The following is a 25,704-nucleotide window of genomic DNA, read 5'->3' on the forward strand; positions in this document are numbered from 1 at the left end:
GGCGAGAGGTGTGGAGGCTGGAGAGATGACCCAGGGCTGAGTCGGGGAGGGCTTGGAACGCTCCTGACTGGCAACGGGGAGCTATGGTAGGTCATGGAGGAGGGGCGGGGGGATTCACACCTTAGAATTCTAACATTCTTCCAAGGAAGCTGCTCTCCTGCTCCGAGAGCCTGGGCTGGGGGCCCCAGAGGCCTTGGAAGAAGAGTACAAATGCGACAGGCGTGTCCTTTGGGGAAAGGTTGCAAACTCAGCACCTACAGAGGCCACCCAAGGGACACCGGTTTGAGAGCTCTGCTTTCCAGCTACAAGATTCTTGTCATGTAGTCTGCCTGATTCAGAGAGGGGTTTAGACATTAACTGGTTTCACACCCTCATTTATGGGTGAGGAAACTGATGTCCAGAGCAATAAGCCTCTGGGCCTAACAGAAAAATATTTTCAAGTGTGTGTAGGGCTAATTGTCCCTGATATTGATTCTCCTCATCTTCTAGGGTATTAGTACCCCAACATTTAGGCATGCACAGTGAGCCTAGATGAAAGACTACATTTCCCAGCACCCCTTGTAGTAAGTATGATCAGGTGATCAAGTTTTGGCCAATGGGAGTGAATGGAATGTTGGGTGTGACTTAAAGGAACAAATCTGACAGTGGGGGGGCGGTCTTTCCCGTCCCCAACACCCAGGGGCTGGAAAGATCACTCAGGGCCCTGCAGGGGGGTCAGCAGGATGGGTTGCGATGCCCCGGCACCTGTAGCTCACCGGGAAACCCTTGGCAGCTAGCGGGCCCTGCCTTGACTCCCCCTCCACGTCCACAGACCTGAAGTCGGGGATGCCTGAGGCAGTGCTGATGCCGGCGCCCGTGTGGAACACCACGTTGGAGGACTGCCAGACCAGCTTCGCCAGCTCCCACACTTTCCGCTCCAGCTCCTCGGGGGTGTCAAAGATCTGTTGTGTGAGAGAGCAGAGGAGAGTGGTCAAAGCGTGTCCCACGGTGGCCAGGCCACCAGCCACAGACGAGCTGCCCACGCCTTGCCGGGGGGAGGAGAGTGGATCTGTCACGCCCCTCCTCTGCCCACGGCTCTCCAGGGCACCCCCTTCCTCGGGGTGAAAGCCCAAGTCCTCTCCAAGGCCCACTGCCTACAACACCGTTTCCCCAGACCCCCCCCACCCTCCCCTCCTTTAGGTCTTGGCTCAAAAGTCATCTCATTTGCACACCCAGGTTCATAGCGGCATTATTCGCAATAGCTAAAACCATGGAAGCAACCCAAGTGTCCATCGATGGATGAATGCATAAACGTCCAGGCACTGGGATATTATTCAGCCTGAAGGCAAGAAACTCTGACACATGCTATAACGTGGATGAACCTTGAGGACACTGCACTGAGCGAAATAAGCCCAACGCAAAAGGACAAATACTGTGTGATTCCACTTATGAGGTCCCTAGAGGAGTTAGATCCATAAATACAGAAGTTAGATGGTGGGGCCAGGGTCGGGGAGAGAGGGAGGGGAGTGAGTGTTTAATGGGGACAGAGTTTCAATTTGAGACGATGAGAAAGTTCTGGAGATGGTAGAGATGGTTGCACAACGTGGATATACTTAATGCACACTTAAAAATGGTTAAGACGATACATTTTACGAAAGGTGTATTTTATAGTAGAAAACATGGAAAAAGCCATCTCAGCGATGCCTCTCTGACCATCTGGTTTCATGCAGCCCCCAGCTCTCTTCATCATTGCCAGCTTTACTTTCCCCCATCTCACTTATATTTATTTGCTGCTTCTCTGTCTCCTCACTGGAACGAAAGGGTTTTGTCTTTGTTTCCTGCTGTGGCCCCAGGACCTAGAAAGTGCCTGGTGCACAGTAGGTGCTCAATAAACGTTTGTAGAATAAAGTGAATACAGGCGACAGAGGAGTGGGGCTTCGGGAGGGTTCATGCCATCTGTGAGCTCCGTAACTGCCTGCATCAGAACGAACGGACTAGCCGTCACGGGATGGGGGCAAGCTTCCCCCCAGTTTACGGAAGGGGAGAAGAGACGCAGAAGGGGAGTGACAAACCCAAGAACTCAATGTATGGAGGGGACTTCCTCTCGGAGCAACTGGCGGGGTCCTTCTGACACATACATCCATCAGGGTTCCTCCCCAGCTCAAAACCTGTTTCCATCACCCTCAGGTTAAAGTGTCAACTCCTCAGGCTGGCATTTGGGGCCCATCCCGGCCTGACTCTGGAAACCCTCTGGCCTAATCTGTACCCATCTCCCTGCCTTTGCCCCTTCCTTCTAGAACTACAGCCCCTGCCCCCTGCCGGAGCTTCGGGACCTGCCCACGGCGGCCCCTGCCTCGGTGTCAGCCCCGCGGACCAGGGGCGCGGAGTGCTCGAGTCCCTGGGCGCGCTGGGGGCGTCACTTCCCGCCCCCTCCTCACGGGGAAGTCCCTCCCATTGTCTAGCCTCGGGGACTCCAGATATTCCCACAATGCCCCGCTGCCGCCCGGCCCCGCCCGGCCCACCGCCTGGAGGGGGCGGCCTGCGGACCCCCGGCCGCTCTCACCTCGGGGAGACCGCACTTGCCCTTGTCCGCGTACGGCGACAGCCCCGCCGCGTAATTCACCGACATTCTCGCCACTGCAACGGGAACAATAAAGTTTCCCTTGTTGAGGCCACTTCCGCCGGAAACGGGGCGGGACGGGGAGGAAAGAGGAGCCGCCCAGCCTCTACCCCCAAGGCGCATGCGCCGCCTGATGTTGACGCCGCAGGCGCCATCTTAACTGCTGGTAAAAGAAGTCGACGGTCTTCAAAAAACTCGCGTGGAGTGGGAAAGGGGCAGTGACCCGGGCGGGAAGCCGGGCGGCCGTCTGCGTGAGAGTTTTCCACCCGCGTCCAAAATGAGCGACGCAAGCCATTTCCCCTTTTTTACAAATTAGTAAACCGATGCTGCACCTTCGCCGCCCCCAAAAGGATAAAGTCAGAGAGAAGGGACCCAGGACTCGGGCTTCGAGTCCAAGATTCTTTCCGTTGCACATTTCAGAAGTTTGTAAAGTCACGAGTACGGGGTACCTGTGGCGGTGAGCAGCTTGGGGCCTCACTAGGGAGCATCTTGGATGCCACTCTTAAGTCACCTGAATATTATTCAGGTGGATGGAAATCTCCACGCACCAGGAGACTAGAGAAACCGCTTAAGGTCATGGGGCTTTTAGGACTTATTGAAGGAACGTGTGTTGAGCACCTACTGTGTGCTGAGGAGACATTGGAGAATGGGTGTCACCTTGTGGCCAATCATGGACACAAGCCGGTGACTGGACAGTGGTGACTTGGTGTGACTGAGGCACAGTGAGGGCTCGGAGCAATGAGGGAGCTCAGAGGAGGCACTTGACCCAGCCTGGGGGCATCCAGAAGGGCTTCCTGGAGGAGAGGACGTTGTAGCGAAGATCTGAAGAGCGAGTAGGAGTGAGATGGACTGAGAGAGCAAGTTGGGCGTGACGTGGGGTACAGAGAGACTGCGCCTGACCCAGCGAACAGCAAGGGCGAAGGCCGGAGGGAGAGGGAGAGGGCGGCTCATTCCAGCAACTGAAATCAGTCCAGCGATGATAGGGAAGTATGGCGGCCTCTTCCCGCCAGAGCCCGGTGGCCAACAGGCAGCCCCGCTGCCAACCTGTCTCCTCCCTCTGCTCATCCCCGGCCCCCTGGGGCAGCGGCCCGCTCAGAGCCGATCGGGTGTCCGAGCTGAGCACACGGAACTGCTGGTACAAGCTGGTGGCCCAGCCGGGAGCGGGTAACCGGAGCCAGCAGTGAACACGGTGGCCTGGGGCTGGAGTCACTGGAGCTGCAGGAGGTAGGAGAGGAAGGAGGGGAGGGAGGCCTGGGATGGTGGCTCTCCTTAGGGCCTGGGGCATCTTGTACCTGAGCCCTGGTGTGTGGGAGAAAGGAGAAACCGGTGTGTGTCCCAGCCACGCTGAGGAGCCTCCCAGGCACCCTGACACACACACACACACTCTGGTTCGGGCACGCATTTCATACTTCCCCGCCTTGCTCTAGTCTAGGTATGTACTTCCTCTTCCTGCGACTGCTCAGTATCTTACCTGGCCTTCAGACTCCGCTTAAGTATCATCACCTCTTCCTCGAAGCAGCTCTCTGCCTAGATGAGGGCACTTCCCCCGCCCCTAAGCCCAGGGATTCCCTCCGCCCCAGGCAACCTGTGGACTTCTCATTACACTCTGCTCTGGGTGTGATTGAGTCCTTTAGACAGGGGTGAAGGAAAAGGGTGGGCTGGGTGGTGAGCCGAGGAGTACGCGGAGTGAATGGATGGACGGATGAGTGTGGGTAGATAGGAGAGCGAATGGATGGGAGGTTGGATGGAGGAGTGGATGAATGGATGGTGAATCAATAAGTCAGCGGAGAGTAGGTTAAGAGTAGATGGGTGGGTGGGAGGTGGACGGTGGTTGGGTGGTGAATGAGGCCTGGTCGAAAGGTGCAGGAAGGACCGTGAGAAGATGAGTTGGTGGGTGGATGTACCAGTGCTCGGGTAGGAAGTCGAATGCACAGGGGAATAGATTGAGTGAGTAGATAGACGGAAGGGTGGCTTGCAGAAGTCATGGGCAGAAGAACAAGTGAAGAACACGCCTTTACAGAAATCCTGCTCAGACATAGGAAGAAATGCCTAGCCACACACCTAGCAAAACATGCCTTCGAGATACCCCTTCCTGAGCTCCATACCTGCACGCGCATGGAACATGGAACAGGCCGAGGTGCACAGACACGCATGCACACACACCCCTCGTGCTTGCGTGTGTACAGGATGCACACAACTATCACCCCAGGCCTCCACCTGCCCTGGTCATGCTCTTATGCAGGCAGAAGCCAGGCTGGTATACGGGGACTTAGCTGCAAGGACGTTCTCTCTGGCTATCCAAGAAACGTGCCTCTGTGCTAAGCGCCTCAGCTCTGGGCCTGCTCCCCTAGGATCCCCTAACTGTTCAGGAAGATAGAACCAGTCTAGACACCTGGAGCTTGTGGAGCCAGGACTGGGGAAACTCGACCTGGGGAGTTAGAGATTTGATGACTGGTGAGAGGCAGAGCTGATCAGATCACGGGATTTTGGAACTGGGCTGTATAGGATGAATAGGAGTTCACCAGAGAAGGGGGAAAAGCAAGGCAAGTAGAAATAACTGCACAAGTAAAAGTTTGGAAGCCAGAAAAAGCTTGATCTGCTGGGGCCACAGGGAATACTGGTGAGGTGCATTATTGAGCACCTACTGTTTGCTGGCCCTATGCCAGGAACCTCACTGAAAACTGACCATGAGTTGGTCAAGAGGGGATTATCTTCCTCATTTTAAGGATGAAGGAACGTGAAACTCAGAGAGGGCAAGTGACCTGCTGAGGGACTCACAGCAGTTAGGAGATGGGGCAGGAAGGTGTCCATCCTGCCCTAGGGGCTGAGATGGCCCAGGGAGGAGGAAGTGGTCCTTTTGGGGTGGGGGGAGCCGACCTTCTCGCACCAGGACTGATGTCCCTCACCCCTTGCCCTTTCCCAGGTGGCGTGGGTTGAGGACAAACACCGGACACTGGCCATGAAGACTCTCCGGGCACGATTTAAGAAGACAGAGGTGAGTCTGAGGCCACCGAGATGCCCAGTGTCCCCCGGCCTTGGGTTCCTGTCCCCCAGGCCCTGGCTGAGGATCTACTGGGCCTTGGGCCAGTGTCACTTGTCCATCAGATTCATTTGGAAGCTGCCATGTGACCAGGGCCTTCCCTATTCAAAACTCTTCTCTGGTTCCTCACCGCCCACAGGTTCAAGTTTATCCCTTTAGCCTCCTCTGGCCACCTTCTCCATACTTTGCTCTCTGCTGGCCCCTGCTGCCATGATGACCCCGCCACTTCTTGTTCAAGTTTTCTGGCCACCATCCCTTAGCCCAGGCTCCTCCCTCCACCTGGAATGCCCTCTCTCTGTGTCGCTGCTTATCACACCTTCCCCATTCCTCCCAATTTGGCTCCAGGTACACTACTTCCAGAAAAATCTCTCCTCTCCCCAGCTACAGCGACCACTCGCTTTTCTGAGGACTCACTTTCTCGAGGACCCCGATCTCTTACTTTCGACTAATTGTTCAGCAAACATTCGTATCAGGCACTGTTCTAGGCACAGAGCAAAGAGCGAATAGGGCAGACAGAGATCTCTGCGCTCTGGAGCTGGCAGGCGGGTGGAGAGATGGACACTAGACAAGGTGAACGAGTGAAAGGCAAGGTGTGTTTTGTTCCACGGAGACGAAGCAGGGAAGGGAGTTGGAATGTCCGGGAAGATGGCTGCAGTTTTAAAGCAGGTCGTTGGCAGAGATGTCGCCAAGAAGCTGACGTTAGAGCAAAGATCGGAATGGGAAGAGGGAGGGACTTGTGTGTTTATTGGAAGGAACTGCATTCCGGGCGGAGGGAACAGCCCGTGCAAAGGTCCCGAGACAGGCTGAGCCTGGCTTCCCTTGCAGCTATATCTTGGACACTCCTTCCCCAGTCATTCCCACTCCCTCCTGGCCCCCTGAGTTCCTGCCGTGTGGTGGCCGGTCCAGGTGCCGATGAAGAGACCCAAGTGAGGGTTTGCATGTAGAGTTGTAGTGCCCCTTTGCTGTGCTGGCCTTGGCGAGGCTCAACTTCACACTTCCGGCACGCAGACACCAAGGTCCAGACCGGTTAACTCCCCTGCACAGAGCAAAGTGGCAGCAGAGACATTGAACCCCGCCTGTGCCTAACTGCAAAGCCTTTAGACTCTTGCCAGGTGACAGGGACTCCCATGAGGCAGGTGTAGCCCAGGGCAACGGAAGAGGCTACCTGGAGGCTGCCTTGCTGGACCAGGATGACTTAGATAAGGGAGGCACACGGGACAGGGTCAGAGACCGGTGTGGGCAAAGGCCCACGTGGAGGCCGGGCCAGGCCTGGTTGATTCACGGGCATATGGGATGATAAGCGGGTTTTTCTGGCGGGCACAGAGAGTGCCTGACGGGGGAGCTGAGGGCAGAGAGGCCCCCGCCCAAGGAGTCCTTGAAAGCCACAGACGGGGGCAGGGCCACAAGCCCTGTTTTAAAGTCCGGTGCCTCTGGGTTTGAACCCCGTCCCACACAAGCTGGGTGACTTTGGGTCTGCTGCCACCCATTCTGTGGGCTCCCTCAGTTTTCCCAATTTATTTTATGTATTTTTTGTTATTTATCGATTTTAACATTCCTTTTCATTTTCAAATGTATCTTAATTTGTAAATCGAATGTTATCGAATTCATTTTTATTTTTATTTCTGTTTTGATTTGTGCTTTGGAGATGCTAATGGGATTAATTCTGTTAACAATCTGTGAGGTGCTAGCTTTTATTATCCCGCCCTATCCATGAGGAACGGAGGCCCAGAGAGGTTAAGGAATTTGCCCAAGGGCACACAGCTTGAAAGTGAGACACCAGACTTCTCCCCTCCCAAGCGAGCGAGCGAGAGAAAATGGCTCACGCATCTCTGACAGAACGTGACATTCGCTGTGGAATGACCCTCCCTCCTGGCCCCCCGAGTTTTTAACGTTTACGGTTCTCCTCCAGTTGGAAATCAAGTCCTAAGTTAGATTTTTCGCATTAGCCCCCCCAAGAATTTCCGACAAGTTGTCGCTGGTGGTAAGCCAAACCAAATGATCGTCTCAAAAGCAGAATTGTATCGAAATCAAATCTTTCAAAAAGTTTTGTGTAGCTAAAAAAAGAAGAGGCTTCTAATTCTAGGCGTCGCTGTGTTTTGCAGGGTGGCGGCATAAAGTCGGGGGTGGGGGTTGTAGAGGGGTCCCGACAGGCATTAAAACGTCAGACTGGGCATTAAAATGTCAGACTGGGCGTAGGGCCACGGGGCGTGTCTGGCGTGGGGCGGGGACAATTTGCTCCTCGTGGGAGGAGCCTGTGGTGGGCCGGCCAGGCTGGAGCCCGCTGCAGCAGCTGGGAGGCCCGGGGGCGGAGGGGGGACAGCTTGTCCTCCGCACCCCCCCAACACGGACACCGGGCATCTGCCGTCTCTGCCCCCACCTGGCGGCTCGGCTCCGGTTTCTCCGCGCAGCGGGAGTCAGGTTCAGCTTTTGTTCAGCTCCCCGAGGGAAGAAAGCGAACACCGTGGCGGCAGCGGCCCCGCCTGGGGCTCTGCAGACCTTTGTTACCCTCGCCCTGCTCCGTGGCCCGGGCCCCCCGCTCCCGCCGCTGTGCGCTGCCCGCTCCGCCGCTCCCGTCCCGGCCTTTCCTCCAAGGCCAGCCGGTCTCCATTCTTGTTCCAGGGCCCTCAGTGTTCACATCCGACAAATGGGCGTTCACTGGGGCGGTGAGCCCAGCCTCCCGAGAAGATTGGGGTTTTTAGAGCTCCGGAAAGTCTTTCCATCCCTCTCCCATTCCCTCCTTCCCACCTCTCATTTATTTTCCAGAGTCAACCATTTCTTTAATTTGTTCGACAGACATTTATTGAGGACCTACTGTGTGCCAGGCCATGTCGTAGGTACTCGTTTAATTTAACACTGTTCTCATTCTTAATACTTTTTGAACGAGGGCCCCCGCATTTCCATTTTGTAACTGGACCCTGTCGAATCCCTCACCCCCACCCCCACCCCACCCCCGTACCTGCTGGGGATACAGCAGTGATCGAGATGGACCCAAATCCCTGCCCGCGTGGCAGTGACATTCTAGGAGAGGGACCAAGAAGGAACAGTATTTTCAGAAAGGTACACGTGTGACGTCAGATAAGAGCAACAGAAGAGAAATAAACGCTGCTGAGGGGTCGGGGGCAGCGCGGGGGTCGAAGGGGCGGTTCCGGCGCCGGCAGCAGCGATCAGCCAGGTAGACGCGGGCGGCACAGAGGCTCAGAGCAGGGACGGAGCTGTCTGAAGACAGACAGGAGGCCACTGCGACCGGTCGGACTGGGCTGGCGAAAAGTGGGGGCAATGCGCCCAGGGGTTTGATGGGGACCACCCACAGCAGGGGGAGGTGCGTTCCTCCTGGGAAGGGCCAGACGTAAAGTTTCTGGCTTCCAGGGCCTGCGGTCAATTCTGACCTCACAGCTTGGGGGCGGCCATCTGTAAATGGATGTGGCTCCATCCGTAAAGCTTCACTATGGACACCAAAGTGCGAATTTCACACGATTTGCATGTGTCACGAAATATTATTCTTTTGATTTTTTACCCCCCATCACTCATAAGTGTGAAACCCACGCTGAGCTCGTGAGCCAGACAGACCCAGGCAGGGATGGTCCCCTGCTGCAGGGGACCCGGGCCTTGTGTGCAGTCAGCATGTCGTGCTGAGTGAGGTCACTGGAGGCTTTTGAGCAGGAGAGAGAGAGGGTCTGATAAAGGACGGGGGACAAAGGGGGTAAGGGCAGAAACCAGGAGACGGGAGAAGAGGTGTCCTCCAGAGAAGTCCTCAGTGACAGGGCTGGACCATGGCGAGAAGGGCTGGACCTGGATGAGTGTCCAGCCAGTGGACTGGGTGTGGGGTGAGAGACAGGGGTCAGATGATGCTGAATCTTGGGTTGAGCCCCTGGGGGGCTGGTGGCACCCACGGCACACTGCCGGGGCTTCACGGGGTGTCCGAGCTGGGGTAGTACCCAGGACAGGTCAAGGGCAGTGGGACCCTCGGGGCCTGAGCCCAGAGATCTGTTTCAGCCTCCTCCCTGGACAAGCCAGCCCCTTGGGGTGAGGGCTGAAGGCTGTGTCCTCTCTCAGTGGTTTAACTGAGCATCTAGTACATCCTACGTCCCCAAATTCGGCACTAGGTATGCCACAGGCCCAACCACGTCTTTCTGTGGTGAGCGAAGTGCACACTTGGGGCGCACTTCCTGTGTGCCGGCCACTGTGCCCCGTGCTTCGCACGTAGTACCTCGTGTGGTCCCCCAGGAGCCCCCTGCAGCAGCTGCTGTTAGGAAACCTCTTTCTCGAATGAGGAAAGTGAAGCTCAAAGCAGGCGAGGATCTCGGCTGTCGTAAAGGTGGGACAAGCTGGGGCCGGGAGAGCGAGGCCCTGGGTTTAAATTCCAGTGTGCGGGACTGTAGAGCCCACTGGCAGTTCAGTAAATGAATGAATGAGAGATGAATGAGTGAATGAATGGGGCAGTGAGTGTGTGAGCAGCGACTGAGGAGGGAGTGAGCCAGGTTGGCAAGGAGGCAGTGTCAGGCTGTCTGCCCAGGGCGCAGGCCCCAGTCACCTGTGTCCCCCCAGCCAGCTCCCAGGAGGTGGGGACCACGCAGGAAGGCGGACCAGGAAGGCGGGTGCGTGGAGATCCGGTGGGCAGTCTGCGGGGGCGAGGGAGCCAGGGCCGCTTTGCCACCTCCTCCTCAGGGCCACCGGGTCAGGTCTGGCCAGGGTGGCACCCCTTCCCCTCCCCCAGATTCCTCCCGTGCTCTCCCCGCACCGTGGGGGAGGGGCCACCGGGAGTGGGGGAGGGGCGGGCTTTGGCACCACCGAGCGGGCGGGACGGCCGAGCTCCGGGCAGCGCCGGCCCCTCCCCTCGACCCCTCCGGCCGATCACCGCCCGGAGCCAGGCTGCCCGGTGCCGTGGACGCCATGAAGCAGCTGTGTCTGTGCGCCGCCACGTCTTTCGCGGTAGGGCCAGGGGAGGGGGCGCGGGAGCGGGCGGGGCTCCGTCCCAACTCTCCTCTCCCCGCCCCGCCCCTCCCCGCCCCCTGACCGTGCTGGGCCTGGACACCCCCACCCCCAAACCGGGAAGGGTGAGCAGAGAGGGGACAGAAGTAGGGGGATGGATGGGGCATTTGGGGAGACAGATGGGGACTTTGAGGACAGATGGGGACACTTAGGAGAATTGAGAGGGCATTTGGAGGGACAGTTTTGGATGAGGTCATTTGGGGGGACAATTTGGATGCTATTTTGGGAGACCATTTTGGGGAAAAGATATTGACATTTGGAGAACAATTTTGGAGGACATTTGAGGATTTTGCGGGGAGGACATTTTTGGGACCAATGATGGGATCATTTAGGGGGATGATTTTGGAGAACACGTCAGGACCTTGGGGAGGACATTTTGGAACGCATTCAGGCTATGGTTTTGGCAAACAGATCCTGGCAGACATTTAGGGGACAATTGTGGCACTTTAGGGCCAGCGGTAGGCTAGATGGCAGAGGACGGTTCCGAGGAGCATTTAAAGGGACACTTCAGGGGTTCCTATGGGAAGACTTCTGAGGGTAGTTCGGAAAGACATGCCGGTCAGTTCGATGGGGTGATGGAAGGGTGGCCGTTCGCTAAGGGGCAGTCTGGGGGCCTAGGTATGGGACGGCTTTTGGAAAGATGCTGGGGCTGATCTGGAATGGTTTAATTGGAGGATGCTGACATTGGGTGTTGGATGGACAGTTGGGGCGATGGGCCTGGGGGCAGACGTTGCGGGGCACAGGCTTTGGGGGACACTGTCTCAGGCCCCCGCCCAGGACCACCTCCCCCTACAGCTGCGGCTCAGCCCCACTGACCTCGGCTCCTGCCCACCCTGCGGCCCCTGCCCCCTCCCGAAGCCTGCAGCCAGAGGCAGGCGCCAGGCAAGTGCCAGGGGCGGGGGTGAGAGCCCAGAGCCCCTGCCAGGGCGGGCGGGGAGGGGTCAGTGGCCGCCAGTCCCACGGTCCTCTGGGTGTGCCCCGCAGAGCCAGGACTGGGGCAAAAGTGACGAGCGGTTGCTGCAAGCCGTGGAGAACAATGACGCTGCCCGGGTGGCCTCCCTCATCGTCCGCAAGGGGTTGGTGCCCACCAAGCTGGACCCCGAGGGCAAGTCCGCGTGAGTGCCCATGGCCTGGACGGGGTGATGGCTGAGGGCTGGCTACCCCGCCGCTGACCTCTCACCTCTGTCCTCCAGATTTCACCTGGCGGCCATGAGGGGGGCAGCCAGCTGTCTGGAGGTGATGCTGGCACATGGAGCCAACGTCATGAGCACAGACGGGGCAGGTACTGCCCACCGGGCCCCGGGGGCGAGGGGGCGAAACTCAGGTGCCCAGCCCGAGGGTCCAGCCAGGCCCTGCTTCGTGGCCTCAGTGTCCTGCTGAAAAAGGGGGGTTCTTTTCAGTGCCCCCAGGGAGGCACAGGGGCATGTCACACTTCAGTGACCAAGGACAGGGATCGTGGCTGGCCCCAAGCAAGGTGAATCAACTCATGGATGAGGAGTAGCCGGGACTCAGGTAGTGATTGAGTCAGAGGAGTAGGTGAGCTCGAGAAGTATCTGGGGGCATGAGGATAATGAGTTTGGGGGGAGTATGCGGAGTAGCTGGGGTCTAGCCGTAGCTGGATCTCTGGGAGTGGCTAGGACAGAAGGGGAATCTGGGTAGATGACTTAACTAGGGAACCGGGGGACAACTGAGCTGGAACGCATGGCCAAAGGAAGCAGGCTCGGGGCGTAACCGGGCCTGGGCATAGTCAGGTCCGAAGCTTTGGGCACAGGCGTGACAGCCAGGCATGTGGCGTAGCTGGGGGTTTGCAGAGGATCGGAGATGGGGATGCAGCCGGCGCCTGGAGTAACGGGGGACTGAGCCAGGACAGAGAACAACTGTGCGTTCTGAGGGGCATGTCTGGTGCTTCAACGTGGCTGAGCACGTGGAGTAGCTGGGGGTGTGGGGAGTAGCTGGGCATGGAGGGAGTAGCGGGGATGTGGAGAGTAGCTGGGAATGGGGGAGTAGCCAGGCGGTAGGCTGGAGGAGCACAGACGAGCTGGGGCTCGATGAGTTCCCGGCCACAGGGCAGCATGGCTCGAGGCAGTACCTGGGTTTGGGGACTTTCTAGACACAGGGAAGCTGAGTCATCACAAACAGCTGACGCAGGTTGCGGGGCAGCCAGAGAGCTCCTTGAATGTCCGGGCCCTGGCAAATTCTCTCTCCCTTTCAGGTTACAATGCCCTCCATCTGGCCGCCAAATATGGGCGCCCACAGTGCTTAAAGCAGCTGCTGCAGGTCATTCCCTTTCCTGTCTCAGATTCTCCCCTGCCCTGACTGCTCCTGACCCCAGGCATGCCCTGAACCCCCAGGGAGTCCCTGAACCCTGGCCGTTCCTTGGCCCGTTGTACTCCAGCTGCTCCTTGGACAGCCAGATACTCTCTGAGTGTCCAGATACTTTTCACCCGAGATGCACTCCCAGCTTCAGACACTCCCTGAGCCCCAGCTTCTCCCGAATCCTAGGTACCTGCTTGGCCACAGATGCTCCCAGAGCCCTGTCTACTCCCTGAGCCCCCAGCTCTTTGAGCCCCTAGCTGTTCCCCTTTTCTGACTAACTTTTGTGAAAACGAAGAGGCACTTGGCCCTTGAGCCGGGTCGGTGGGCGGGGAGGAAGGGGTGAGGCAGGAGCCTGAAATACAGCGGGGGGCGGGGGGTGCCGAGGGAAGGCTGGTGCCTGTCCTGCAGACACCAGCAAGGAGAGGGGTGCTCCGCCTCACGTGACCTGCCGCCCCTCCCCAGGCGTCCTGCATGGTGGATACTGTGGACAGCAGTGGCTGGACCGCCCTGCATCATGCAGGTGGGTACTGCCCAGCTTTACCCTGCCCACCATGGCCCAGAGGGTGCTGGGCATGGGGTTTCTCCCCCCGGGACCCTCTGGAACCTTCCACCTTCCCTCTTCTTCCTCCTCGTGCCAGGCCTGAGGGAGGGTGATGCAGGGATGAGAGCACACTGCAATTCCCTTGGAGGAACTAGGGAAGCTCAGGAAGGCCAAAGGGCCGGAGGTCTTTATCTTCATCAAACCCAAACTCCTTCCTGGAGGGAAGGGAAGGGAGGAGACCCACCGACTCGAGCCAGAACCCAGCCCGACTCTGTCCACCACGTGCCTGTGAGATTCCGGAGTGGCTTTCACTGTTCACTCCAGAAGCGGCTGCCCTCTTGGGAACACAATAAATTTGGGTCTGTTTTAAGATGCTCTTCACTTGTTTCCAAATCCCCCACTGTTGGAGTATGCTGCCACCTAGTGGCGGCGGTGCCTTTGGTCACGCTGTGGAAGCTTAGTGGTTTTTCCATTGGGAAAATATTTAAGTACCTGTTACACACTGGGTTCTGTTTTAAGGGTTGGGATTATAGCAGCAGACAAAATCCTGTACCCGCTCGGGCACACAGTGGGTGTCAGCAAGACCCCCAGCACGAAGCCCGCCCTTCTGGCTCTGAGGCTCAGGACAGCCGCACTGTCTCCCACGCCCGTGACCTTACCAAGCTCTTGCCCACTTCTGGGCCCCTGCCCATGCAGTGACCTCTGCCTTCCGTCTTGCACCTTCAAAACTCAGATCTCAGACCAAACCCTGGGAAGCCTGCCCAACCTCTGCTGAGCTCCAAAGCCTCTGGTAAACATGAATGATCCGTACGAGGGTTTGGTACATAGTAGGTACACAGTGAGTGCCGAGTGGGGAAATGCCACCTTAGAGGGAACCAAGTGGAACGTGGGACTGGGAGTTAGCCGGCCTGGGTCCTACGTGGCTCCGCCTCCAGCCCCACCGGCTGATCTTGGACCTGGTGGGGCCTCGGTTTCCTCATCTGTAAAATAGGATCCACACCTTTATTATTTATCTTCCAGGATAGGTGGAAATTTCTCATGAAATAAAAGGTAAGAATCATCCCCAGAAAATGTCTAAGCTCCGCCCTGTGCCCCCTCTCCTTTTCTCTTTGTCCAGCGGCTGGTGGCTGCATCTCCTGCTCAGAAATTCTCTGCGCCTTCAAGGCACACCTGAACCCCCAAGATCGGGTGAGCCTCTGGGGTCTTTTGGGGAAAAGTGCTGTACTCGGCGTATGCTGCCACCAAGTGGCGACGTCCCAGGCGCCCCTTTGAAAAATGTGGACAAGTTTGAGGCGAAGCTCAGGGCCGATCATGTAGGCTTCCCCATCTCCCTCAGGGTCTGCCTCTCATGTCTTGTCTTATCCCTCCCCCAACCCCCGCCAGCTGGGTACAACGCCCCTCATCATAGCGGCTCACATGTGTCACACAGACCTGTGCCGCCTCCTCCTGCAGCAGGGGGCTGCCGTGGATGAGCAGGACCTGCAGGGCAGGTGAGCATCTGTCCTCCCAGCCAGGCAATTGTGCACCGTGTGACCTCGTGCAAGCCTCTTAACCTCTCTCGTTGGGGGGATCTAGTTGGCCTCCTCTGCCCACCCAGGCTGAGTGCTGAGGTGGGCTTGGGGCTCTGAGGATGTCCTCGCCCCCTCAGGAGCCCCCTCTCCTGCAGGACCGCCCTGATGTTGGCCTGTGAGGGGGCTAGCCCTGAAACAGTGGAGGTGCTGCTGCAGGCCGGGGCCCGGCCGGGCATCACCGACGCGCTGGGCCAGGATGCTGCCCACTACGGCGCCCTGGCAGGGGACAAGCTCATCCTGCACCTCCTGCAGGAGGCGGCCCAGCGCCCCTCGCCACCCAGCGGTACGCAAGCCCTGCTTCTAAGCAGTTTCAGGCACCTTCCTCCATCTCCTTGGAGGCAGTTTCTTGTTACCCCTTTCTCGCATACCCGTTTCTTCCCTTTTCACTGCATTTTAGGAGGTTTCGTGGTTTCCCTGATTCTACTCAGGACAGTTTCCAGGATCCCCAGGGCTTTTAGAATAGTCCGGGGGTCCACTCGGCTCAGGTCATCCTTATTCTGGGATCTTTGCCTTTCTTAAAAATTGGCATCTCACTTGCCTCATCCTGGAGATGCCAGGGTTCTCTCTTGAGAGTTTCAAGGCCCCTCCTATCAGCATTCTGCCAAAGTGGTTGATTGTTACCTTAAAAGCTCTGATTCAGGAATCAGGAATCTCCTCCCCCTAAGTCCCCTGTAGTAGAGTCCCTAAAACACAGCATCTGACCCTGCTTTTCTCTCTTCCCCCTCCCCCTAGAGGATGACTCAGGCGAGGCGTCATCCCAGGTATGCATCTCCAGGCAGCGAGTGAGTCCCCCCACACACACACTCCCTCCCCTCCCCTCTCCCCAGCTCCGTGGGGACAGAAGGAAGAGATTGACTCCTGCCCCAGGGTTGTGACCTGATTGGGAGGAATGCTGTCTTTAGAGTATGCTGCCACCAAGTGACAGCAAAAGGGAGCATAACTCACCTGCCTGGCCGAGAACACTGAGGGGGGGTCGGGGCCAAAGCACGGGGCTGGATGGAGTGGTGAGGGGCCGAGATGGGCTGCTGGTGCAGCCACGGAAGAAGGCGGGCCTGGCCTCTCCCTCTCCCAGCTCTGTGGCTTCTCAGCTCCACGGGAATAGAGAACTCGCAGGCCATCTGGTCTAGCTGAGGAAGTCCCAAGACATGGAGGAGGGCAGAGAGAAGGCGTAAGGCCTGGCCCTCTCCGGGGACATCATCTCATCCCCTTTTGTGCAAGGATAAGCGAGGACCGAGAGAAGCAGGGACTTGCTTGGTTTTCCACAGGAAGTGAGGGCGGACTTGGGGCTGGCGGCTGGGTTGGTTTGGGTGGGAGGCTGGCACGTCCCACATGTGCCACCTCACTGCCTCCCACCAGAACTCCGTGTCCAGCCACGAAAAGCAGGGGGCTCCCAAGAAGCGGAGGGCGCCTCAGCCCCCCGCCAGCGTCCCTGTGTCGGTGAGATGCCCTTGGGAGGATGGGGGCCACCAGGGGCAGGAATGGGGCGGGGGGAGCTCTGGCTCCCGTATGGGACAGGACAGCCCTCGAGCCTCATGTGAAGCAGGGGGTCCTGGGGTCGGGGGAGCAGGACGATCGCGATGCCTACGAGGAGATTGTGCGGCTGCGGCAAGAGAGGGGCCGCCTGCTCCAGAAGATCCGGGGCCTGGAGCAGCACCAGGAGCGGAGGAAGCAGGAGGTGAGGGGCAGCGGGGGCACGGGCCGGGGCGGAGTGCAGCTCTGGGGGAGCACGCCTACCTCCCCGCCCTCCTCTCCTCCCCCTCAGCCTGCTCCAGCCGCCTGGGCCTCGCTATTCCTCCAGCACGCCCGGCCGGTCCTGCCCCAGGGCCTTGGCACGGGCTGTGCCCTCTGCCTGGGCGAGTCTCCAGATGTCCCTACAGCTCCCTCCCTCACCTCTTCCTGGTCTTTGCTCAAAGACCACTTGTCAAAGATACATTCCCCGCCCACCTCATTTAAACTCGGAACACTCCTCCACTCACCGCCCAGTTCCCCTCAGTCGTATGCAAAGCGCTTACGGCTTTCAGACCTGCCATATATTCACGTCCACCCAGTCGACTGTGAGCCCACAGCGGCGGGCACAGTGGATGGTGCCTGGCTCACAGTAGATGCTTGACAAGTATCTATAGGATGAACACATGTCTGAGTGAGTGAGTGAATGAATGAATTAGTGGCCAATCGTGGGGTCTGGCACAAAGTAGGCTCCCAATAAATACTTAGTAACGGGTGAGCGGCAGAGCCGGTCATCTGCAATGGGGATGTTGGGCCACTTAGCTGGAGGTGGGCCAGGGAGGCCCCCACCCCAGATCCAAGTCGTGCCCACCCTTCTCTCTTCAGCTGCCAGAGGTGGAGGCCAGCTCCCTTCACAGCCTGGAGAGACAGGTAGGTGGAAGGTCGGGGGAGAGCCCGCCCCTCAGCCGCCCAGTGTTTCTTCCTGGAGACCGGCTGAGCCACCGCCCTCCTCCAGGTGCAAGAGCTGCAGCAGCTGCTGGCAGAGAAGCAGGAGGAGAAGGAGAGTCTGGGACGGGAGGTGGAAAGTTTGCAGAGCCGGCTGTCTCTGCTGGAGGTGGGCTGGGTGGAGAGCGGGGGCGGGGCCTTGAAGCAGTTGCATGGCAACCACGCAGATACAGTCTCACGCATGCAAAGATGTGCACCACAAACACGCTCACAGATAATACACATGCACGTAATGGACGCTTGTCAAAATACGCAGTCACACACACGTACACAGAGATAGATAACCACAGTCATATACGTGTAAAAATAAACATACACCGGCCTACGGCCATGCCACCCTGAACAAGCCCGATCCTGTCTGATCTCGGAAGCTAAGCTGGGTCGGGCCTGGTTAGAACTTGGATGAGAGGCCGCCTAGGAAGACCAGGTGCTGTAGGTGTTAAAAAAAATAAAATAAAATAAATAAACATGAAACAGGCACACACACCACAAACATCCGTGAAAGCACAATCACACACACAGAAACATCACAGATATTTACATGTACACGACAGTCACCTCATTCCATCACACGCAGAGACGACATACCCACAAATTTCTCAAAATATATAATTACACAAACATACGCAGGCACACATACACACACTCAAAACACAACACGCACACACAGCAGTCACATGCAGAATCACCGTCACGGGAACTGACCCCTGAGAAACCAGGGCCACTGTGTGCAAGGGACACGCTCTGGGCACACACATGCTCACCACAGACCCGCAAACCCTGGGCCATGCAGACGCCCCCCAGCCCATGCGTCCAGGCTGCGCACGCAGCCCGGTTACTGGGCAGTGGTCACCCCTCGGGCAGTGGTCACCCCTGAGGCAGTGGTCACCCCTCGGGCAGTGGCCGAGCTGCTCACTGCCCTTCCCGAGAGACCAGCACGGTTCAGTTGCCTAGTAGCACTCGGTCAGAACCTGCGGGCCGAGCACAGCCAGTCCGGTGCTTGTGGGAGTTGGACAGACCCGTGAACACTTCTGGCCACCCTAGATTTCTGGGGGGGATGTAGGAGTGGGGGGCAGGATGCCAACCCAGACGTTGGCCCCCCCCAGAACGAGCGGGAAAACACCAGCTACGACGTGGCCACCCTTCAGGACGAGGAGGGTGAGCTGCCTGACTTCCCAGGTGAGCTGCCACCTGTCCCCCCACGCACCCCTGCCTGCCTGGCCCCTGGGGTCCTGGGAGACGGAGCCTTGGCCCACAGGCCTGCAGAGCGTTTGGAGCTGGGAGGAAGGTCGGCCCTCGCTTGTTATTTCTTCCTCCTTTCCCGGGGCCCCCAGGGTCTGACTCCCTCCCAGGGGCCGAGGCGCTGCTGTCCAAGAGGCTCAGCCCGTCGGCCCAGGACCTCTTGGCCTCACTGCGGGAACAAGTGGCCGCCCTCACCAGACAGAACCAGGAGCTGATGGAGAAGGTCCAGGTGGGGAAACTGAGGCCTGAGAGAGTGGGCTGGGGGAGGGCAGAGCTGAGGGGAGTTCTACCCGGGGGTTGGGATGGGCACGCGGCTGAGTCCGTGGGCAGGGAAGGTGGCAAGGCGGCCCCCTTCCCGCCCCACCCCCCAGGTCCTGGAGACCTTTGAGAAGGATGAGGCGGAGGCGAATGGTGTGGCCGAGCTCATCCCTCTGGCCCTCTACGACTCTCTCCGGGCTGAGCTAGAGCAGCTGCGCAGGCAGCACGCCGAGGCCGTGCGGGCGCTGGAACAGCAGGAAGCACCGGGGACCCCCAGAGACGAGAAGGCCGTCCCTGGGGAGTGCGATGACGCAGGAGCCGTGACCAGCAGCAACGGGCTGACGGGAGCGGAGCCCGACGGCACCGTGGAAATCAGAGTCAGCGGAGCGGATGCTGCTGCTGAGGCCGTGGGGGATGTGGCCTCGGAAGCAGCACCCACGGGTGCTGAGGGCGCAGAAACCAAACCTGAGGCCGCCAAACCAGCGCCTGAAGGCGCCGAAGCCCTGGGAACAAAGGCGGGAGGGGCCGAGGCCACCGAAACAACAGCTCTGGGAGGAGGGAACCTGGAAATGGAGGCCACGGGCGCAGAGGCCACGGAAGCGGAGGCCACGGAGGCCACGGGCGCGGAGGCCACCAACACGAAAACAGAAATGAAGGCCAACGGAGTGGGTGCTGTGTGGGGAGAACTTGCGGGCACGGAGACCACGGGGATGGAGGCCACCATCCCGAGGGGCCCCACTGGCCCCGTCCTACACCCTGGTGCTGCCGAGGTCTCAGAGAAGCTACAGACTGAGCTGGAGACCAGGATCCGCGGCTTGGAGGAGGCGCTCCGGCAGCGGGAGCGGGAGGCGGCCACCGAACTGGAGGCCGCCCGTGGCAAGTGCGAGGCCGCAGAGGCTGAGGCTGGCCGGCTGCGGGCGCGGGTGCGCGAGGCCGGTGGGACAGGCTGTGGCGACACGGTCCAGCTGCGGGCTGCCCTGGAGCAGGCCCGGGAGGACCTCCGAGACCGGGACTCCCGCCTCCGGGAGCTCGAGGCCACCTCAGCGTGGCTGGATGAGGCCCGGGCGGGCCGGCTGCTGGCCGAGGAGGAGGCCCGGGGCCTGCGGGCGGAGCTGGCCCGGCGGGAGGAGGTGCGGCTGGAGCAGATCCGGGAGCTGGAGGTGCTACGGGAGCAGCTGGCCACCGCCGCAGCTACTGGGGAACAGCAGCGGGCAGCGGCCGCCGAACTGGCCCAAGCACGGGATGCAGCTGAGGCCCAGGCCGCCGAGCTGGCCGCAGCCTGCGAGGAGGCCCGGAAGGGCCTGGCGGAGCTGCGCGAGGCCTCCGAGGCGCTCCGCCAGTCGGCAGTGCCGGCCTCCGAGCATCACCGGCTGCAGGAGGAGGCCCTTGAGCTGCGGGGCCGGGCGGCCAGCCTGGAGCAGGAGGTGGTGGCCACGGGCAAGGAGGCCGCCCGGCTGCGGGCAGAGCTGGAGCGAGAGCGTGTGGGCAGCGTGGCCCGCTTGGAGCATGAGCGCGTCGTGGGTGCACTGCAGGCCGACGTGGCCCGGCTGCAGGGCCAGCTGGAGGAGCTGGGACGCCGGCACGAGAAGACCAGCGCCGAGGTCTTCCAGGTGAGCATGGCCGGCGCCCACCGGGCACGCCCCGCAGCCACGCGGTCATCTGTTCTGACCCCGCAGCAGTGGGATCTTGCAATCCCGCAGGTTTTACTCCGACAGACACTTGACCCTGCCAGTGTTTCCAGGGAGCCTTTGACCCTGCGGCCATTCCGATCTCCTGGGTGTTTGCGCTTGGGTTTCCCTCTTTCAAACCTTCTGGCCGTTTGGACCCGATCATTTTTTCTAACAGTTAGCACTTTCTGCGATGTGTTTATAAAGTCTGTGTGCGTCCCAGAGTCATGGAGAAATCCTCGTACGTTTTCTTCTAGCGCATTTGTTGTTTTAATTTCACGGTCATTTTTACGTTTTGGCTCTAACCGTGTGTATGGTGTGAGGCGGGGATCCATGTTCACTCAGTTGTTTTTGCAAGCAGTGAATTTGGGGTTTCGCCCCCGATGTTTTTACCTAATGTCCGTTTTCTCTGCTGGTCAGAATGACCCCATGGTTTTTTTCCAGTGGGCTCTTTTGAGGTGGCCATTTTACCTCACGATCATGATGCTTCTGGAGGAGGAGGTTATGCGCCAAGATTTCTGGCCTCGTTTGGAACCCAGTAGATTTTAATGCTGAGTTTTTTTTTTTCATTAAGGAATATTTATTTTGTCCCTGGTGGTAGACCTTTTGACTCCATCATTTTTCTTAAGTTAAAAAAAAAACAAACAACTGGTAACTGTTTCAACAGATGTGTGAAGAGGACGCTACCTTCATTACTTGTCAGGAAAGCCTTGTTCTCCCTTAGCTTCTGTTTGCTCGGCCACATAATGGACATGATGATAGTGCCCGTCCTCACACGGATATGGAGAGGTTTTCGTTTACATTAGTGACTTAGAAAAGTGAGGGTACAAGTGACCGATAACGGGAGCCAGAATTATTTTTCTAAGGACACCCTCTTTCAAACCAGTTAAATGGTCGATGTTCTTCTTGGAGTTCACAGACCAACCTAAGTATGGCCGTTTTCTAAATTCTGTCTTCCTCACGATCACTGCTTTTTCGGGGAAATTTTACAAGTCTGATTTGATTTAGCAATCAATTTTTTTTTTTTTAATGGTTAATGTGTAGCCAGCCATTACCAACTGGAACATCCAATTGTTATCCGTTTTTCCCTGCAGTGGCTATTTTTCTGAAGTCCAGTGTTCCCCGCCAGGATCAACTTTTGCAAACCTAACATTGTGCCAGTCTTGACATTTTTGTGAAAATGCGGTCATCAGTTTTTGGACATCTGTTTGCTTTTCATCCAGATTCTTCTGTTTTTCTTTCATTTTGTAAGAAATCTACAAACCCTCAGCCGCCGGCAGCGAAAAGAACGTTAGTGGTGATAATAATAATAATAACAACAATAGCGACAATAACGATCACATCACTAACTTGAATATAGCAAACACTGTGTGCCAGGCACTATTCTAAGCACATTTTGTGTATTTGCTCATTTTATCCTCACAACCACCCGAGGAAGTGGGGGCTGTTATTATGTTCATTTTACATATGAGGAAACTGAGGCACAGAGAGGTTCAGTCACTTGTCTGAGGCCACACAGCTAGCAAATCATAATGTTCTAGTGCGCAGAGGAATCCAGCACTTCCCCTGAGTCAAACTCCTCGAGGACGAAATGAGCTTGAATGTCTTCAGACCAAAATAGAAGGTCAGAGGCACTTGGGGTCCCAGGCACCTTTGGGGCCCAAGTATCCTCAGGGTCACGCATGGGCTTGGGGCACAGGTGCAGCGGGAGGCGCTGTTTATGAAGAGTGAGCGACACGCGGCCGAGGCCCAGCTGGCCACAGCAGAGCAGCGGCTGCGGGGGCTCCGTGCCGAGGCTGAGCAGGCTCGCCAGGCCCAGAGCCGCGCCCAGGAGGCCCTGGACAGGGCCAAGGAGAAGGACGAGAAGGTGGGTTCCCTTTTCCTGTGCTCAGTCGGGGGGAACCTGGGGGTGTCCCAGCTGAAAGGGTTCTGGGAAATGAGCCCATTTTCCAGGTGGGAGTCTGAGGCACAGAGGAGGAAGGGGACAACTCAGACACACCTGCTGATTATAACCACAGTAACGTTTGTCAGTCACTTACCACACGCCAGGCCCTGCGCTGTGCATTTAACACGGACTTAAACAGCTACTCCTCACGTCAGGTTCCAGTGAGATCTGTGCTTTTTTTATCCTCATTTGAGGAAACTGAGGCTCAGAGAGGTGAAGCCGCTTGCCCAAGGTCACAGAGCCATGCCATGCCATGCAGTGGTACTGCCAGGGTTCAAACCCAAGCTCCCAGTTGTTTTCTTGGATTAGGAGGGTAATGATGACAGAGGCCTCTGGTTATAGAGTCAGGCGTTTTTCACACACCATCGTGCTCTGTCTCCTTACAACCCTAAGAGCCAGAAAGCATTTTTCTCTCCATCTTCCGGATGAGCAAACTGAGGCTCAGAGAGGCAAAGCGAGTGGCTCAAAGTCACTAGACAGTAGTAGACAGTGGGTGCGGCCTGCCAAGCTCCAGGTGCGTTAGCTCAGAGTCACCCGGTCCTGACTTACTGTGTGACCGCGGACAAGTCGCCTGACCTCTCTGAGCCACAGTTTCCGCCTCTGTAAAGTGAAGATAAAATTGTAGTGGGGACTGTGGTTTATTTTTAGAAGTCCTCCCCCCCGTCCCCCCCCATCTCGGCACTAGTGACATCAGGGCCAGGTCACTCCTAGGGGGCCGTCCTGGGCACCGTAGGGCATTGAGCAGCATCCCCGGCCCCACCTACTCGATGCCAGGAGGCCCCCCCACCCAGATACTGCCCAGTGTTCCCTGGGGGAAGAATGGCCTCTGGTTGAGAACCTCTGATCTGTAGGAATAATAATAAGCCCAGCATTTATCGAGTGCCTGCTGTTTGCCAGGTACATTTTAAACTTGATCGCTGTTCAGAGTCGCAATAAATGGTGAGAACCACGATTCTCCTTACTTTACAGATGTGGAAACAGGATCCGAGGGGTTAGGTCATCTTCCCTTTGGGAAAGGGATAGACAGGGCCCCAAACCCAGGGCCGCCCACCGGGCTTTCTGCCCTTCTGTTCCCTCAACGTCCCCTTTCCGGTGACTCCAAAGGGCCCTGTGCCACGACTGGCAAACTTACCGCAAAGGACCCGAGGGCAGTGTTTGTGGCTCAGCTCTGCCATCGCAGCCCGAGCCGGAGGTGGCGTGAACACAGACGGGCCGTGCGTGAAACGTGCATGCCATCTGCCCTTCACGTGTCATGGATTAGCGTCCCTCCTTTGACTTTTTGCCCCCGCCCCCACCGCGTAAAAGTGCGCAAAGCATCCTCGGCCCCGCGGGCCGGCGTTTGCTAACCGCGAGGATGTGGCCGATGTCGCAAGCCTGTCCTGCTTCTCTTACTGCTGCCCCCCGCCGTGGGCCCAGGGTGGCTGCTGACGCCCCCACCTCGCTGCAGATCACAGAGCTCTCCAAGGAGGTCGTCAGTCTTAAAGAGGCACTGAAGGGCCGGCCGGCAGCCCCAGGCAGCCCTGAGGTGGCGGCCCTCCGTGGCCAGGTGGCGGCTCTCCAGGAGCAGCTGGAGGTGAGAGCCACACTCACGGGGGACCGCAGGAGAGGGCTTTGGGAGGGCCGAGGGAGCCTGGGGTACACGTGGCAGGCATGGGAGGAAAATATTTCAATATTTTGGCAACCGGCACTATCACACTGGTGCATGCCCTCAAAAGTGGGACTCGGGGTGCGAAGGGGGTGTTTGACATGTCTCAGGGGGTCCTGCTTTTCTGAGACCCCCTCTCCCATATCTGCAGGAGGCTGCCAGGGACCACAGTGCAGTGGTGGCCTTGTATAGAAGCCACCTCCTGTACGCCATTCAGGTGAGTCACCCCTGGCTTTGGCTATGCCACCGGCTGCTCTCTGGGCCTCAGTTTCCCCACCTGTACAGTGACGGGGTCACCCAGGCTCTCCCTATGCTCCCCCCCACCTCCAGGGCCAGATGGACGAAGACGTGCAACAGATTCTGAGCCAGATCCTACAGATGCAAAGGCTTCAGGCTCAGGGCCGCTGACCTGTGGGACACGCCCTCCCCCAGCCCTGCCAGGCCCCACGGGGGGGACGGAGGGGGGTGCTGCTGGGGCTCCCCAGTGACCGTCAGTACTTGGAGACCACCTGGGCCCCCTCCCGACTGTTCCCGGCTGTCTGCCCATCACTCTGGCCCTCACTGTGCACCCCCCCACACACCGGATAACCTGTGAGTCTTCTGTGTCCCGTCCTATCACCAGACACCATCCCGGGAATAAAAACTCATAGAGCGGAGGACCAAAACGTGTGGCCTGGTTGCTGGGCTCTGGCAGCACGGTGGGCGGGGGAGGGGAGCCCCGAGCACGGCTTGGGTCAGGGTGAGTGGGGCGCTCACCCCTCCCCCACAAGCCTGGTCAACGCGATAGTTTACAAAGTCAAAATGGGCGGGTGCCAAAAAAGTCTTGATGAACAAAATAGCCAAATGCGAAGTGGACTCGGGAGCCAGCCGGCAATGTCACTGCTTTCCCCGACGCTGGCCGCTGGGAGTCTCCAGCCCCAGCCTCCCTGCCCCCGGGAGACTCGCCCGAAAGCCCCTGGGGCTTCCTGTCTCTTAGCAGCTGAGGGAGGCGAGGCGAGTGTGTCTGTGAACCCCCCAGTGTCCAGCCTGTTCCTGGGAGTTTCCCTGTGTGCCCCGGGCAGGCACCACGTGTAGCAGGGGCCCAGCCGGTCCCCGGGCATCCCCACAGCTCAGAACGTCCGCGTGGGTGGGGAGCCGCCTCCCAGGGGCCAGGTTTCTGTCCCTCTGTGTCCGGGGCTGTGCAGTGCGGCCGCTAAGTCTGCGTGACGTAGAGACGAGGCGTGACAGCCGCCTGGACGGACCAGAGGTGAAACCAGCTGGACGTTAGAGCCCCCTCCGCGCTGCGGGACACGGACCCGGGCCCGTCAGCCACCGGGACCCGAGGGGCCCACAGGTCAGGGGGAGACTCCCGCAGAGGTGGCCGGTGACCGCCCGCCTGCCCCATTCTTCACTCCCTGCCACCGGCGGCTTTTCAGAAACCAAGAGACAGGCACAAGCCCA

At 58.4% G+C, this 25,704-nt stretch overlaps 2 protein-coding genes and 1 pseudogene across 2 annotated transcripts in view; 2 read left to right on the forward strand and 1 right to left on the reverse strand.

The window, feature by feature from the left end:
• SIRT6 (sirtuin 6) overlaps positions 1–2,688 on the reverse strand; it is a 9,126-nt gene extending 6,438 nt beyond the window's left edge. Inside the window, exons 1-2 of the mRNA XM_039878548.1 lie at positions 2,543–2,688; positions 814–941 (exon numbers count right to left, since the gene is read on the reverse strand). Coding sequence (XP_039734482.1) covers positions 814–941; positions 2,543–2,608 — 194 coding nt within the window. The 5' untranslated portion in view covers positions 2,609–2,688. The remainder of the gene's footprint in view (positions 1–813; positions 942–2,542) is intronic.
• Positions 2,689–2,733: 45 nt separating this feature from the next.
• Positions 2,734–24,929, forward strand: ANKRD24 (ankyrin repeat domain 24). The gene is made up of 22 exons (XM_039878372.1): positions 2,734–3,823; positions 5,523–5,594; positions 11,424–11,510; positions 11,613–11,743; positions 11,822–11,910; positions 12,841–12,905; positions 13,407–13,464; positions 14,603–14,673; positions 14,869–14,975; positions 15,152–15,339; positions 15,789–15,817; positions 16,413–16,493; positions 16,624–16,731; positions 17,388–17,432; positions 17,518–17,616; positions 18,614–18,686; positions 18,860–18,978; positions 19,121–20,617; positions 22,374–22,541; positions 24,067–24,192; positions 24,416–24,481; positions 24,595–24,929. The coding sequence occupies exons 2-22, from the start codon at positions 5,559–5,561 to the stop codon at positions 24,670–24,672; spliced, it is 3,321 nt and encodes a 1,106-aa protein (XP_039734306.1). The 5' UTR covers positions 2,734–3,823; positions 5,523–5,558; the 3' UTR covers positions 24,673–24,929.
• Positions 17,828–17,946, forward strand: LOC120615482 (uncharacterized; annotated as a pseudogene).
• Positions 24,930–25,704: the final 775 nt, after the last annotated feature.

The sequence above is a fragment of the Pteropus medius genome, unplaced genomic scaffold, assembly GCF_902729225.1.
Source record: "Pteropus medius unplaced genomic scaffold, Ma_sr-lr_union100, whole genome shotgun sequence".
NCBI lineage: Eukaryota > Metazoa > Chordata > Mammalia > Chiroptera > Pteropodidae > Pteropus > Pteropus medius.